At 32.7% G+C, this 17816-nt stretch overlaps 1 protein-coding gene across 2 annotated transcripts in view; it reads right to left on the bottom strand.

Annotated features, from left to right (window-relative positions):
• Positions 1-17816, bottom strand: part of LOC118196070 (pescadillo homolog) — a 97048-nt gene that overhangs the window by 42122 nt on the left and 37110 nt on the right. For both annotated transcript variants that reach the window (XM_085810907.1, XM_085810908.1), the window contains exons 5-6: positions 17424-17551; positions 10697-10830 (exon numbers count right to left, since the gene is read on the bottom strand). In XM_085810907.1, the coding sequence (XP_085667033.1) occupies positions 10697-10830; positions 17424-17551 (262 nt within the window). The remainder of the gene's footprint in view (positions 1-10696; positions 10831-17423; positions 17552-17816) is intronic.

The following is a 17816-nucleotide window of genomic DNA, read 5'->3' as shown; positions in this document are numbered from 1 at the left end:
GTCTATTTTTAAATCCACGTGAATCTGTTTTAACATGAATTTCTCTCAGAAGTGGTCTTGAAATTGGTACTTCATCAGTCTGCTGCTGCTAGAACCACATGCACCAGACAGTGTTGAGGTTTGCAGATTTAGCCTCAAGCAAAGATTTCCAGTGTCTAAATCACCACTGCTGCAAAATTTCAACAGCTTTTCTTTACTTTTCCAAATATCACAGATAGTCCATATTCCAATTTCATATGATACCGCTATAAACCGAGGAGTAGCACCTCCCTCTATCTTTTACAAAGTTTCCATTTTTGCATAAATCCATTGCTGCATTTATAGGATTATTTGAAATTTATTAACTATGAATTTCAATTTTTGGTCTTCGTGAAAAATTAGTTCTAAATTTTTTACTTTATGTCTTTACAAATAATTTTTCAACAGCTTAATATGTGAAAAATATATATTTAAAATTGAAATTGTTTTGTAATTACATATATATATATATATATATATGAGACTCAAAGTTTGAAAATTAAATTTAAAGGAATCTGTTTGGATGTAAATTTAATATTTAAATTTCTTTTGCCTTATTTTTTCCCCAGTATTTAATTTTATGTTAAGTTTTTTACAATAATCCTGTTACTAGCAACATGTTTTATTTTACTATTCAGTTTGTGTGAATGGCAACAGCTGTTTATGTTTAATTTTCGTAGAATGGCGTGGTTAGACGCACTGTGCTGCAGGCATTTTTCTGTTAAAGAATAATTCATGTTTTAGTTTGTTAATAAAGTTTGTCTACAAAGCTGATTCGTTTTAGTTTAAGGCAACTATCTGGTTCCCCAGTTGAGACAGTTTAATATATATTAAATATAATGTAATTATATGCTTTAGGACTGTGTTAAATGAACTTTTAAGTACTAATACTGCAAATTGTCTGCATGAAATTAGAAAGATAAGTGGAAATATTTTTTGCTGATTAAGTACCTTGCTGAAGTTATTTGCGCTTATTAATCATTATTCATGGTAATAACAACTGAATTAAGTGAAACCTATCTTAAAAGATTAAGAGAATGAACGAAATCTACCCTGACGCGGCTTCAGAATAGTTTCAGTAATCTCTTAGGTCTAAAGGAATCGAACAAATATTTGAAGAATTTGATCAATATGATGCTGCTTTACCCGAAGAAGCTTCTGAAATTGCTGAATTCAAAGCTAAATATTTCGAAATGAAAGTAATTTATATATCCGTCATTGAAACAGCTACGGCCAGAAATGTTTTGATTTCAAATCCCACTGCAATTGAGGGTAAAACTTCCTTGTTTAAACATTCCGAGATTTAATGGTAAATATACTGAATGGCTTAATTTTAAAGATCTGTACATGGCGACATTTCATACCAAGCAGTCATTAGCGTAAATTCAGAAATTCCAATATCTGATAGGACTTTTAACAGACGAACCAGTTACCATTATTAAGCACATTCCGATTTCCAAAACTACATACGATGAGGCTAGAACCAAATTGATGAATCGTTACGATAGAAAAAATTAAATTATCATGTCGCTTGTCAGAACTGTTGAAAAATATAACTTATTGTAAACCTTTTACTGCATCATCTCTCCTCCTTGAAATGTTTATTTAGTTTAGTTCTTATTTTAATGTAATATAGTAGTTACTTCTACTTCTTTTTCTTACTGCCATTGTTTGGGTTGAGAACGAACTGTTTCAACCTAATTAAGATGCAAAAACGAAAGTGATGTTATTTCATCTGGAAAGTCGATTCGTGCCGATAGCTGATTGGTTGCCGTGAGATGACGTCATGCCTACTACTGCTATAAGTATCTCGCGTCGCTCTGGCTCACCCCTTCTAGTTCGCTTTCTAGTTCCTGCTTTCCTGACACTTAACAAAGTGGTTTCCAGCCCCTTCAGAAGGATGCATGCAGTCCGGTGAATAAAGTGCCTTGGTTCCGGTTTGCGGGATGGTTGTTCCTGAATAAAGTTCCTTGGTGCCTGTCCGCGGGATGGTTGTTCCGGAATGGGGTTCCTTGATTCATGTCCACAAGATTATTGTTCCGGAATAAATTCCTTGGTTCCAGAGGCTACCATGTGAGTGACTGCCGTGGGCGGCATCCATGTTCTTCAATAAAGGCGGCATTTAAAATACGTGAGCGGCGATTCCTCGTGCAAACGGAGTTAGGCCGGTTTTAAGTGTTTTCAAGAACTTGATTTAAATTTTCAGGTGTTTTCTCAACCATTGATCGTGGACTTATTGAATGTGTAGCCAACTTCATTTTTAGGCCGCATAATTAATGTTTAGGACATTTTTGTTTGAATTGAATGCCAGTGTTTTGGAGAACAGGTAAAAATATTATTTGATGAATGATGGTTATATTATATTTTTCCCAAGACTCTGATATTGTTGAAATTTATTTTCTGTGTTTTTATTCTTTATTATATTGTTAATAAATTGGTTAAGTTTAAAACCTTTTTATTGTCTTCAATGTCTGCACAAACATATTATCTCAGGAAGCTTTTATTGCTACTACTGTTAATGTTTAATTTCTTTAAACTTTGCTTTAGCATCATTTTGGTTATGGGCCACCAGCCCCTGAGTTTAGTGCAGACTTTTGAAGTTTAAAGTTAATTTAGGACTTAAGAGATTGGGGGGCAGTTTTTTGTTAAAATTCAAATATGGCTACTGTTAGTGTCATGCATAATATTGCTAAACTTGATGCATGTAATTATTTTACATGGTCTAAAGATATGAAATTTGTTTTAAATGAAAAAAATGCATGGCTTTTGGTCAAAGGTATTGAAAAATGTCCTGATTTAAATGATGTTAAGGGTATTACAAAAGAAATTATTGCCGACTATCAAAACAGAAGTCGATTGGCATTATCGTTAATTTATGTGAATGTAAGCCCTGAATATAGAAACTTGATATGTGAAATTGATGACCCGGTAGTGGCATGGAATACGCTTGCCAAATACTTCCAGCCAGATTATCGGTCTAGACATATGTCCCTGTTTTCAGAGTTCTTAAATTGTAAAATTAAGCCAAATGAAAGTATTAGTTTCTTTTCTTCTAGATTAAAACGCGTAACTGAACAATTAGCTGATATTAATCAGGCTGTAAGAGACGTATATATATATGTTTCCAGTTTCTTAGGTTCCTTCCAGATAAGTTTGATCAAGTAGTTCAGAATGTTTTGAGGTGGCCAGATGAAAAGTTCATATTTAAAAATGTTGAACTTGAAATACTAGCAGAGGAAACGCGTCTTAACTTAAGAGAGATAGATAGGGAAAACTCCAATAAGACTATAGAAGTCCAAAGTACTAACTGTGAACCCAAACTTAAGCAGATTAAAGGACTCAAGTGTTATAAATGTGGCCGTCCAGGTCATATTCAAAAATACTGTAGAATGAAAGGTAATTTTTCCAGATCACCCTCGCCTGCTTCTTCTGTTTCCTCAGCTGTATCTAGTAGTAATGAAACATCTCCTAAGTGTAAGAATAAACCCAAGTTGAGTAAAGGTAAAAATAATTCCCATGCTCAGTCCCATTTTATAGCTCAAGCTAATGTTAACAATTTGGAGGAAAATGGTGATAGTTGGATATTTGATACTGCTGCATCTCATCATTTTTGTAAAAATCGTGAATTGTTTAATACTTTTCTCCTGTGAAAAATGAGAATATGCTAGTAGCTATTGATGGGGTAACTTTTGCAATTCATGGGAAGGGTACTGTTAAAATGAAATTTGGGGATACAGTTATTTTGCATAAGATGTGTTATACTCGCCTGAATTGAGATGAAATTTAATATCTGGACCTAGGGTGGATATCAATGGAGCAAGATTTTATGGTAAAAATGGGCAAATTAAAGTTACTGATGATGAAAATTCAACTTTGTACAAGGCTAAGTTGATAGGAAGTAACTATCATGTGTTCCCGAAAATAATCAAAAAGGGGGGCAAATCTGTAAAATTTGAGGCATCCACAGTTCAGCATAATAATAGTGAATTATGGCATGGTCGGTTTGGTCATATAAATTATGATACTATTGTCAGGACTAGTAAGAGACATTCAGTTCGAGGTCTTCCTGTGTTAAAGCACTCACATAATTTGTTTTGTGAACATTGCCAAATCAATAAGCAAAGACGAATCTCCTATAGACCCTTAGAAGGTATTCAAGTAAAGAGGCCGCTTGAAAGGGTTTTTTCTGATGTATGGGGACCTATTAACATTCCAGGTAGGAATGGTGAACGTTATTTCGTTTCCTTTATTGACAAATATTCTCGTTACGTGGTAGTGTACCCCATTGTGGAGAAATGTCAGGTGTTTGAAGTATTTGAAAGGCATATAGCACGTGCAGGAAGATCTTTGAACCTTAGATTGAAATATTTTAGGACTGACAATGTACGAGAATATGATAATGATCAATTCAGGTCATATTGTAATAAAAATGGTGCAAAGCACGAATTTACAGATGTATATACTCCAGAACAGAATGGACTTTGTGAGAGATTTAATCAGACAGCTCTCAACAATGTAAGTGCAATCTTACATGATAGTGGAATGAGTTCCGAATTTTGGTCAGATGCAGTAATGTATTTTGCATATTCATTTAATAGAATTTGTCATAAGGGTCAAGATAGAACCCCATTCGAATTATACACTAAGCAGAAACCATCAGTACATCATCTTAAGGCATTTGGAACGATTGCCTATGTGGGAATTCCAAAGGCTAAAAGAAATTCTAAACTTGATCCAAAGGCAACGAAGGGACGATTAATTGGGTACAGTGTACGAACAAAAGGGTACAAGATTTGGTTGGAAAATGAGCAAAAGGTAGTAGAAATCCTAAATGCTACTTTTAAAGAGTCAATTGGAATGCAGAAAAGTGGCAGTGGAGCTGCACTGGGCACCCTTCCTGATTTGGAATCTGAAGAAAGGGTAGAGTTCCAATCTAATGATACTTCAGTTGGCTATTTTCCTGAAATAGAGGAAAGAACCGATACCAATGTACCTTCTTCTACAATTGGCACTGACACTCAATCTACATTGAGACGAGTAACTTGGCTTCGTAAACCTGTTCCAAGGCCAGACGGCACTCATACGGATGTGTATTATTTTGAGACGGGGTCCAATCAAAGACTACGATCACCAAATGATGTAGAAAGGTATTGCACTGAACATAATATTTAGTATGATCCTACCTTGTTTGATTTCAAGGGAAGCAACACTTATAGTGGTGAAATCGACCCAAATGGCACTCCTTCGACGTCATATACCCGAGATAGCTGACTAGATAATTCAATTCCAAACACTTATAACCAGGCAATGAAATCCACAGAAAAACTTAAATGGATAGAGGCAATGGAAGAGGAAATGGCCAACATGCGAAAGCATAAAGTATAGCATCTTGTTCCACTTCCTAAAGACAAGACTCCACTAGGTTGCAGGTGGATTTTCAACATTAAACGTGATGAATTTGGAAACATTGTTCGTTTTAAAGCTCGTTTAGTGGCTCAGGGTTATCGGCAAATTAAATACAATACCTATGATGAAACCTACTCCTCTGTAGTCAACTTTTCAGTAATAAGGCTTTTTTTCTCCCTTTTAGTTGCGCACCTTGGACGGGCAAATATACAATGCGACGTAAAAAGTGCCTATCTCTACGCTCCTTTATCAGAGGAAATTTACATGTCCCAACCTCAGGGTTTTGTAGAGCGAGATAAAGAAAACTTTTGTGTGTCGTTTAGGTAAAGCCTTGTATGGTTTACATCAGAGTGGGCGATTATGGTACTACGAGTTGGATAGAACACTATGTAACCTAGGGTTTATCAAGTTTGAGTGGTGTAATTTGTCTATCGTTTTAAAGATTTTGTCATTCTGTTGGTTTATGTTGATGATATAGTTGTGTTTGGGAAAAGTGAAGTTCAGGCCATAAGGATATTAAAAGTCCTGAGTTCACATTTCGATTTGAAAATTTTAGGTAAAACAAGAAAGCTTCTGGGTGTGCAGTTTGAATATGAGAACAATAGTGTTTTAATTCATCAACAATTATATATAGAAGACATAGTTGATCGATTTAAGTCTTTTAAAATACAAATTACTTCCCTTCCAATAGTTAAAGGTGTGAAATACTCAAAGTCCCAGTACACAAGAAGAAACGAATGAAATGATGAATTATCCTTATAGAAATGTTTTGGGATGTCTCTCGTTTCTTTGCAATCGGATATACTCGTCCGGATATAGCTTATGCTGTTAATATATTTTCTCAGTTCCAAAGCAATCCTGGTAAGTTTCACTGGAAAGGATTACTTAAACTTTTAGGGTACGTTTCCAATACCAGACAGCACAAACTTAAACTGGTATGCAAGGAACTGAAGCTCAATATATATTCAGATTCGGATTTTGCTTCAAGCAGGGATGATATGGTGTCTATTGGTGGACAAATAGCTTTGTTGGGAGAATCACCTGTATCTTGGCGTACATTTAAAGAAAGGGGAGTGAGTTTGTCTACTATGGAGGCTGAATTTATCTCCATGACTGAATCAGCAAAAGAATTAGTTTGGTTTAAAAAGATTTTGGATGAATGCATTCAGTTTAAGATTGCAAGTAACTATGTTTCGAGGCCAATATTGTTTGCTGATAATATGGCTGCTATATGTTTTACAAAATCACCCATTGAAAACTCGAGGACAAAACATATAGATGTGAAACTATTTTTCATTCGTGATCTATTGAACAGGGAAATTTTTGATTTAAAATATGTCCCAAGTAAAGATAATCTGGCCGATCCTATGACAAAACCGCTGACTAAGCATAACCTGATAAGATTTTGTGGAACAATTTTATGAAATTTGTTTTGGTGTATTTAAATTAAGAGTTTAGTTAATTTGAAAATATGCTATAAGTCATATGTGATGGATATTAGGTAAATGTAAAACTGTATAGTGTAGAATGTTGTATGAATGACCAGGGCCCTGGGTAAATGTATTGAGTGTATGATCATACATATGTCTTTGTATTGTTTTAAAACATGTTGGACTTTCTTGTTATGGTAAATTTTTTGAATAATGGGATAAGATGTTCCCAAAGGAAAATTTTCTTAAAAATTTCTGAATGAAACTGTGATATTTATTTATTCTTGTTTTGAATTTTGTACAGATACTGGCATTCAGTTTTTATTTCAGGTCGGAGATGATGATGTGGGGGGCATTTGTTGAAAAATATAACTTATTGTAAACCTTTTACTGCATCATCTCTCCTCCTTGAAATGTTTATTTAGTTTAGTTCTTATTTTAATGTAATATAGCAGTTACTTCTACTTCTTTTTCTTACTGCCACTGTTTGGGTTGAGAACGAACTGTTTCAACCTAATTAAGATGCAAAAACGAAAGTGATGTTATGTCATCTGGAAAGTCGATTCGTGCCGATAGCTGATTGGTTGCCGTGAGATGACGTCATGCCTACTACTGCTATAAGTATCTCGCGTCGCTCTGGCTCACCCCTTCTAGTTCGCTTTCTAGTTCCTGCTTTCCTGACACTTAACAAAGTGGTTTCCAGCCCCTTCAGAAGGATGCATGCAGTCCGGTGAATAAAGTGCCTTGGTTCCGGTTTGCGGGATGGTTGTTCCTGAATAAAGTTCCTTGGTGCCTGTCCGCGGGATGGTTGTTCCGGAATGGGGTTCCTTGATTCATGTCCACAAGATTATTGTTCCGGAATAAATTCCTTGGTTCCAGAGGCTACCATGTGAGTGACTGCCGTGGGCGGCATCCATGTTCTTCAATAAAGGCGGCATTTAAAATACGTGAGCGGCGATTCCTCGTGCAAACGGAGTTAGGCCGGTTTTAAGTGTTTTCAAGAACTTGATTTAAATTTTCAGGTGTTTTCTCAACCATTGATCGTGGACTTATTGAATGTGTAGCCAACTTCATTTTTAGGCCGCATAATTAATGTTTAGGACATTTTTGTTTGAATTGAATGCCAGTGTTTTGGAGACCAGGTAAAAATATTATTTGATGAATGATGGTTATATTATATTTTTCCTAAGACTCTGATATTGTTGAAATTTATTTTCTGTGTTTTCATTCTTTATTATATTGTTAATAAATTGGTTAAGTTTAAAACCTTTTTATTGTCTTCAATGTCTGCACAAACATATTATCTCAGGGAGCTTTTATTGCTACTACTGCTAAATGTTTAATTTCTTTAAACTTTAAACTTTGCTTTAGCATCAAGAACATTTCTTAAGCAATCCAGAATTACTAGTGCTGATTCTGCTAATCTAAAAAAACTATGTGATACATCTGATGAAGTTCTCTATGGATTAAAAATCTCTTTGCGAAAAGCTTCGTCTAGAGATGTTTGGCCAATTTATTTTTTGTTAGAAAAGGCTGATCCAGAAACGTACCATTTATGGTCACAAAAAATTGGCGAAGAAGAATTTTCCACCTTAAAGTGTTTTTTGGAATTCTTAAACTCAAGATGTGTTTCACTCGAAATGTTAAACACTCACAATACTGAAAAGCGAATATTGCATGCAGATATTACAACTAGGAAAAATGCTTCAATTGTTTTGAGAATTATCAAGTAAAACTTTGTTCATCTCAAAATTTATGTTCTATTTTTAAAGCAAAACATCATACTTTACTGCATGAAGATATTTAAAGTAATAATGTAGTGGTGTCAAATTCATCTCCGCCTGATGAACAAATTTGTAACTCAGACGAACAAAATAATATTTCGAGTTTTTCTATTCAGGATCAGAGTATTTCATTTTTACCAACAGCAGCAGTAATAATTTAAGATTCTTCTGCTCAAGGTCATGAATGTATCACCCTTTTTGACTGTGGAAGTGAAACTTCTTTCATCAGTGAATCCTTTATTCGACTATAAAATATACGTAGACAAAATGGACTTAATGATTCTGAAGCAGCTTTGACTCACGGTTATGTAAATGTAAAATTGTTTCCGAAATTTTAGTTGGGGGGAAGGGTGTTTTAATACGAGCAAATTCTTAAAAAATTAACTTATGCATTTGCTGTCAGAAAAGATTGACAGCAAAGACCTTGATCATTTGAATTTAATTAATCTTGCAAATCGGAATTTCATTACTCCCAAACAAATAGACATGATAATTGGAGCTATTTCTTTTCTCTGCTTTAGCCAAGGCAGATTCTTCTATAAAAATGCAATTGCACAAAATACCATTTTCGGTTGGGTTGTATCTGGTATAACTAAAACAGAAAGTAGTGCTCCACATCCCATTAGTGTTAATCGCATTAGTTTACATACTGAGGATAATGTTGATGCAACATTTAAGCACTTTGGGGAGTCGGAAGAATTAACATTCCAAAATCAGAACTCAACAGTTGAAGAAGAGATTTGTGAGAAGCATTTTAAAGAAAACTATTGAGTAAACAAAAACGGCAGATTTGTCGTCTGACTGCCCAACTTGGGCTAAGCTGAAGAGTTACGTGACTCCAAATATATTTCCAGTCTTCTATCCATGGAAAGAAAATTTAATTTAGATAAAGAGCTTATTTTGAAAAATCAATCAATAAACCTCCTTACAACCCAGTTTTAGTTCTTTTTATGATGGAAAATTCCATGACAATCGTTTTAGGAATATATTCAAAGAAATTGCTCCTTTTAGCAATTTTACAGTAAAATATTGTATTCCGACACTGTATTCTTCCATTATAGAATCCCTAATTGCACTATTTAAAACAAAATTTGAGATATAAAATCAGAAGAGAAACACATAATGCAAAACTACAAAATATTTTTACTCCTAAAAAAGAAGAGTTACTGTTCTGTTATCAGGAGTCGTTGTCAATGTCTATTTCTAAAGTCATTACAATGCTAAATTTTAAAGAAAAAGTAAAAGAATGTATTTACAAAATTGACAACAAGAATGCAAATTCTAAAGATGTAACAGTTGCTTGTGTTTTTATTATTATTGTATTTACCATGGATTTGAATATTTGGACTTGCCTAATGAAAAAATACCTTCCATACAATTAGGAATTATACAGTTTGAAAAAAAAAAAAAAAAAAAAAAAAAAAGAGCATGAGAAACCATAAAATGTTATTTTTTTTTTCCTGCTTTCTTTAGGAAGTTATTTAATTTACATTAAAAATTTCTAATTTTGTGAATATCTTTGTTATTTTTTCATAGACTTTTTCTTCAACTCAACCATATTGTATTTTATTTACCATAATTTAAATATTTTAATTTAAATATATTAATATTATTATTATTTTTATGCTTCGAATTTTTTGCGAGATCATCAGTTTTTGGAGATATCTGAACTTAGTGAAAATTACAAAACAGTACTGAACAGTAAACTGCGTCTGATAACTCTCAAAATATTTTGCTAATTTGCATAATTTTAAGCAGATATTATAATTTGTTAATAAAAATCCTTGGAACTTGGAAGATAATAATAATAATAATAAAAAAAGGGCAATGTCACTTGTTAAAACTGAAGAATTGTTACATGCATTGATTGCCAGAGTTTGGTGTTTTCTGAATGTTTGGCAACTTCTACAAGGGTGGCTGCACAAACAAGTAAGCACCACAACTTCCCTGACAGCCTTTATTTGTTAAAGACAGGAATTTGCTGATTCAAAAAAATAAAATACCTCGAAGTTAGAAAAGAGTTAGTTAAAAAAAGAAGATAGAAATGAATGCACTTACAGCATAACCTAAAGCATGTGGTACAATCCAAGTTATGAGTTGACCCATTATTTCAGCTTGATAATAAATGCCTTTGATAGAGATAAACACTTTCCTCAAAGATCTTGTTTCCACAATGTAATGAAGAAATTCCACTAAAAATTTAACTGATGTTAATATTTATAGAAACAGAAAGTGCTTATCATTGAACATAAGTATATAATATCATGGCATTCACATAATGAATTAAACTGGCTAAAATAAACAAAAGGAAAAAATGGCATTTATGGCAATAAGTGCTTTTAATATTTGAACTATATACCGTATTTGACGGCATATAAGACACACCCTTATTTAGACAGCTACACACAAGCAAAAAAAGTTTCAATAGCGTGGTTTCTTTTAGTTCTCACATTTCAAGCCAAATAAACAATTATTGAATGCAATTACCTTCACGTATAAGACACAGGTAACTTTTTTAAGACCAAAGTTAGGAAAAAAAAGTGCGTCTTATATGCCGTCAAATACGGTAATACATAGTATTTTATGAAATAGTTCTGCTACTTCATTCAACCTTCTACTCATCTTTGAAAAAATGGACCTACACCGCATGTATAGATCAAAACAGTTCCTTGATGCAATAACGTAGCAGTAGAAATAACTCAGCCATGCCAGGATCTTTTCCTCCAAAGAATACAGTTCTTGCACATTTTTTACATGACTAATGCAATATTCCTAAACTGAAATATTCACAATAAATAAATAAGATGGCTTCATTACTGAATGTGTAAAAAATCTAAACTAACCCCAGAAGACTAGGAAAGTTGAAGGAAACAGATTTTTAATTTTATTATTATTTTTTTTTAAACTAAACATTTCCTGCTGCTCTGTTTTGTATTGTGGATAACAGAACTGACTGTCGAATGATTGCACCTGGTTTCATATCTACTTAAGAGATATGGACATGACATGACTTCCTAGTACGGTCTAGTATTATGTAAAATACATAAACACAACATACAAAAAAACATAATACAAATAAAAAAATCTGAAAGCTTTCAAATTTTATATTACGCCCAAAGGGGCATTTTTTTAACATTTAGGGTGTTACTTTTATTTATTAAATATCACGCTCTTCTCACTTAAACCATAAAATTCAATTCAACAACAATATCACAAAATTCAAAAGACCATGTCTTCAGAATTTCTGATACACAGTCTCGCAGGCTATAGATAAAGATGTTTTTCCCCCTCCAGTACAGTGTTGCCATTGCTCGCTTTGAAATCATTGAGTTTCTTAATCAAAAAACTCATAAATGCTCTAAATTCCAAATTTGACCTTCCAGATGACCCCACATTCGGATAGAGACGTACACTATACAAAACTTTAGGTACTGCTTTTTATCACAATGCAAGAAACATACATGTACACAGATTCTTCATTATTTAATTTCTTTAGATTAATAGAGGACTCTAATATTTGGTGGCAACAATTTAAAAAGTGATTCGGCATTTACAGTGAATTAATGCCAAAATGACAAAACAAAATTAATAGCCCTTCTAGGTTAATGCTCTTTGGACTAAAAACAGTTATTATTTTTTTTTTCAAATAAAATTAAGAGTTTCTATATAAAAACAAGCAATTCGGCCAGCGGGAGAAAGACAGATTTTTCAGTGCAAAAAACAGAAAGTTTGCTTTTGGTCCCATTTGACAAAAAGACATTGAAGTTGGTGCAGAAGTTGACCTAATTCACCATTCTACTACGAGTTTGAAATGTAAGGTAATGGCAGCTTTATTAGAGTTAGTAGCACTAGAACTCTTAAATTGTTGATAATTTTACTACTATTACATGCAGATTACCCAAAGATATTAAAACCTTAACCAGAACATAAGAACAATATTATTCTATCACTTTTAAAGAAAAAAAAAAAAATATTCACAATTTACCAACATATAAAATTTTAAAAAACTGAGCTCACCAAGCCAAATAACAGAGTGGGTATATACATATATACTTTTGTTGCAATATCGGCCCTCTGCAATGCATCTTTTAATAACACTTTTGACTATGAGATAGCTAAGTGATGAATATGAATTGCAGAAAAACAGAAATCAGATGAACAACAGAAAATCACCCTAATCAGTTTCATTAATCACTAAATAATACTTTAACCAGATCAGTAATCTTCACTGCAGTAATCAGACTGCAAAGCATGAATTAGTAGAACTCTGGCGGTGTAGAATGGTGCTAAGAACATCAAATAATGTCAAAATGGAGAGTAAAAAAAGCAAAAAGTTTTGTTAAGGCACTAAGACAAAAAGATAAAATATTTGTTCCTACAAGATAAATTTTCAATAATTTTAAAATGTGCCTCTTGTCAAGCGATTTTTTTATTTGGGGAGCACTTTGTTTTGGGAGAGCTTTATGCTTATATTTTGTAGTATTTTGAGAACTGCCAATTAAATTGCTCGTAAGTGCAGAAATGATTTGATTTTTCTCACACCTACTTTTAACAGTGAAAGTAATAACTGCATCTCCATTTACTTAAGGTGTTTTATAACTTTCAGTAGAGGCTTTTGTCTCATCTAGAAGCATTTACTTTTTCCTTAAAAAATGCAAGCAGTGGGTTCTATTGGTCGAAGATTCTAGAAAAACATTTCTCTAAAAATAACAAGCAGACACATAGTATATATTTCATATTTTTTATTTCAATATTTCGCAGCAGTTGGAATTGCTACAATTTCCTCTTCTTTTTAGAAATCTTTTTAAGGTAATAAATATCAACAATGTGCTCATCTATACTTATTGGCGCTGAATTTAAGAGGTGACAGGTGCAATATTATTTGCAAATCAGAAGTTTTTTTTTAACATGCCTGCAACATCAATCTTGACGCCTACCATTCTTGGTGCATTGTTGGTGTTAAGTGCTAGCAATTATCCTGAAGAATTGCACTTTCTTTTGAAGTTTTAATAATTAGCTGTGCTATGCCTGTCGAATCTCCTTCTAAAATGGTGACAGAAAATAAACAAAACTGGATACAATTTTGCATCAGTATTATTGCTCACATCCATAGAGAGGCAGAATAGAACTGGGTTAACGCAATCAATAATTGGAGATTTATTTTTGATACCAATTTCTTGAATTCATTTCTTCTACAACTGGAGCCTTTTTTGACCTTGTACTCGAGTATTTTTTAGCAATTTCACTGACAAGAAACATTTTTCAAAATAAAGCTACAGAATGATCCGATGCATTCAGTGACAAGTTATGCAATAAAGAGGAAGAGAACAAGCATTCTGCATTAATAACTTTCAGGTCCTTTGTTTCCACAAGAAAAAAAAAATTAATTTTTTTCCAATACAACTCACATTTTACTTGTGTCACATATTTAAAAACATCGGCCCTTCCACCGTGTGAAATCAAAAATTCACAATGACAAGCGATTTTACTAAAATAAATTTTAATTTAAGGTTGATCTTTACATTATGGTAACTTGGCGATTTTTGGCGAAAATTTGGCGACCAACTCTCGTAAAGACATGTTTCTTTTCTTTTTATCTACTGAACACTTCTTCCAACAATCTACTAGCCGAATTACACTTATGCTAGAAATTTTATCTAACAAAACTGCTTAATCATGACAAATATTCACTGCAAAATTGGGAAAAAGTACACAATACCATACTCCTTACGCGTTTTTTAAAATAACACATACACATAAATCATGTACACGTCGACTTATTTTTACTTAAAAAAACATCCCAGAATTGCACAAAAATGGCATTGCGCACACTCTTCACTATATCCATGTACACTGCTTTTTTCTCATAAACTAGAAAAATTTCACGAAAATACATGACAATTTTTTGAATCTTTAAACCCGGTAAAAAGAACATATATGAAATTACCTGATCGCGAAGAAGTATATACCCTTTCCAAATATGAACATTTCCACGCATAAAATAAATAAAATATCCAAAAACGTTTACCTCTCAATTATCTATTATATTATAAACGTCACCAACGAATTCATACCGCAAACATTACAAATACTTAGTGTCAAATATTTAAATTATTTCCATGCACGTTTACTTCAACTAAAACGTATACCAAATTCCTACAAACATAAAATTCACAAAATAACTATCATTTAATTAAAATATCACTAAACCATGTACACATCGACTTATTTTTACTTAAAAAAAATCCCAGAATTGCACAAAAATGGCATTGCGCACACTCTTCACTATATCCATGTACACTGCTTTTTTCACATAAATTAGAAAAATTTCACGAAAATGCATAACAATTTTCTGAATCTTTAAACCCGGTAAAAAGAACATATATGAAATTACCTGATCGCGAAAAAGTATATACCCTTTCCAAATATGAACATTTTCCCGTATAAAATAAATAAAATATCCAAAAAACTTTTACCTCTACATTATCTATTATATTACAAACGTCACTAACTAATTCATACCGCAAACATTACGAATGGTTACAAATACTTAGTGTCAAATATTTAAATTATTTCCATGCACGTTTACGCAAATTACTTTACTTCCACCTTACATTTAGAACAATGCATAAAAATAATATCCTCAAATAATTAAAAATACTAACTTACCTAATCTTCTTCAGAATCTTGATTACGTGTCCGATAAACTTTTCTTATTTCTGTTTCAGGATCTTTAAAATCATACTTATACTTCACAGCAAGGTACCAGGTAAAATAAATAACTTAATAAAACATCTTTACTTCTATCTCGCACAACCTTAAAGAAACACTTATTACTACCCCTTTCAATCCCACTAAATACCCATTTCGAATTCACTTTAGTTAGGGCCATGGGATCCAAAACTTAACGAACACTGTTTCACATAACACAGAATAAAGCCAAATACAAAATTTCCAGATTTTTTCCCCGATTTCCCCCCTTTTCCGATTAAAGAACCGTAATTCGTCCATTAATATCACATGACATATCCCATGATCTCTCATTTCCCTCACACAAAATAATGCGTAATCGGAACTGAGTACTGCTCACATTATTACCAAAGTCCCAGGTAGTAACCTTTATCGCCTCCAAAATGTCGCCAAACTACCAGTTACCATATTCTAAAGATCAGCCTAATTTAAAGTTCCTTTCCTGTCCATTCTTAACGTCAACTTACAACTTCTGGCCAGAACGTAGTTTTAGAATCACATCTGAATACATAATGAGGAAGAGTGGTATTTAATCACAAAGTTCTTCGATCTTAGAGAGAGAGTTACCAGGTATTCTGTCTGCATGGGTCCGCCTTTTTAGGCTGATCTCTCATAAGCTATTATTACGCTTGGCTGTACTTTAGACCCTTGATAGCTTCACAGTCAATTAGCGTTAAGGGGCCGACTCGGTTAGAATCTTGATAGCTTCAGCTATACCTCTTTAGTTTTGTCGACTTTTATTGTACAGTCCAAGACAGAGTTCTGTTAAAAATCTTATTTGAATAATAAAGGGTTATTTACCCTTCCATCTTGTTGTTTCTTGTCACATGAACTCAAGCAATTATTCGCTTATCATTTCTTAAGATTCTTCACGTTCAACTGTAACTTAGCATTTACAAAGTGAGGAGATCTACAAAATAATACAAAGAAAGTTTCCTGTCTATGGTTTTTGAAACACACATGAATATTTTACAATTTTCACAGACATAAGTATGATGTGAATCCTGGTGGGTGCTCAGGCTCGCAACTGCTAAGAGTTTTAATCTACCAACAGTATAGCTCAAAGGCCGATGGCATTAAATAAGAAGCACATATGCACAGCATGAAAAAGAATGTTTTTTTAAACTAAAAATAATCAGTGTTTTTTAAATAGTAAGCAAAAATAGTGAGAGGACAGCCATCGAGTTGGCGATAAGAATCTGCTGGCAGAAGTGCGCCTAAAGTCAACTGGTGAGCAGGCACGATACTTGTTGCACTAAAGCTGAAATGCAGTTTCACACAGCAAAAGGGCAAGTAGAACATCTAAAAAATCCTGTTTTTAAGATGAAACATTCAAAATAAAATGAGAATTTGTGAATACACATAACATTACACAAGAAAATATGGTAAGGTGGTTCAAAAATTGGGGAATGAATCATAACTTCAAGTACAATCAAAACTTGAGAGTGAAGGAATTCAATTGAAATATTTTCATAAAGTTTAACAGCATGTTTGTGAATAAATGCTAAAGCATTCGATACAATGTGGAAGTATTAATTTAATATGTGATGCGGATACTAAATTTGTTTTACTCTAATTGTAAAATAAAAATAACATCTTATGCATTTTAGTAACTTGGATTCATCTTTAGAACTGAAATTTTAAAAATCTATGCTTGTTTACACTAAATAACTTTGCATACACATATATGAGGAAAAAAAGCAATAGTTTAAAAACACACATTATTTGTATGAAAGCTGAAATTAAAATGAATGAAAGTTGAAAATATTTATGTAATATAAATAATATAAAAATATGACATGAATTAAAGGTTGAAAATATTTTTGCAGAGTTAATGCACTAGAAATAAGTATCTGTTCAAGGGGAAATTTTTTTTAGAAGTTTGATTTAAAATGAATACACAATACACTTTTTGATTAATAAAAATATTCGATTTAATAATATAGCTCAAATAAAAGGGGGAAAATGTAAAACTATCATGTTCATTCACTGAAACAAACCACACATTTTGAAAAAAGGATTTTTTAATTTATACCTGTCAATCTTCTGCATAATTGTATAAGCTCAGGCTTAACATTTCTAGTTTTTGGAAACGTGCTAAAGAGAAAGCATATAGAAACTGCATCATCTAGGTCTCTAAGGGCATCAACAAAAGTAGGATACCTAAAAATAAAAATTAATAAATTTGAATGAGACATAAAAGACCAATGTCATAATTTGAATAACTAGTAAAACTATGACTTGCTGTGCCAAATAATAAAGAAATGAGCAATCAGCATTAATGAATATATAACAAAATGTTTTTCTCCCTTCCCTTTATAAAGCTTCCAAGATTTTGAATTCACTTTATAGTGGATGATTCTGTTTATTCAATTATATAAATTATGATTCTGATGTAAAGTACATTAATTATACCATCTAACTTTTA

Source organism: Stegodyphus dumicola, chromosome 2, assembly GCF_044657685.1.
Source record: "Stegodyphus dumicola isolate Sdum_Otavi_A_Nest chromosome 2, ASM4465768v1".
In the NCBI taxonomy this organism is placed as follows: domain Eukaryota; kingdom Metazoa; phylum Arthropoda; class Arachnida; order Araneae; family Eresidae; genus Stegodyphus; species Stegodyphus dumicola.
This window is presented reverse-complemented; position numbering and strand designations above follow the sequence as displayed.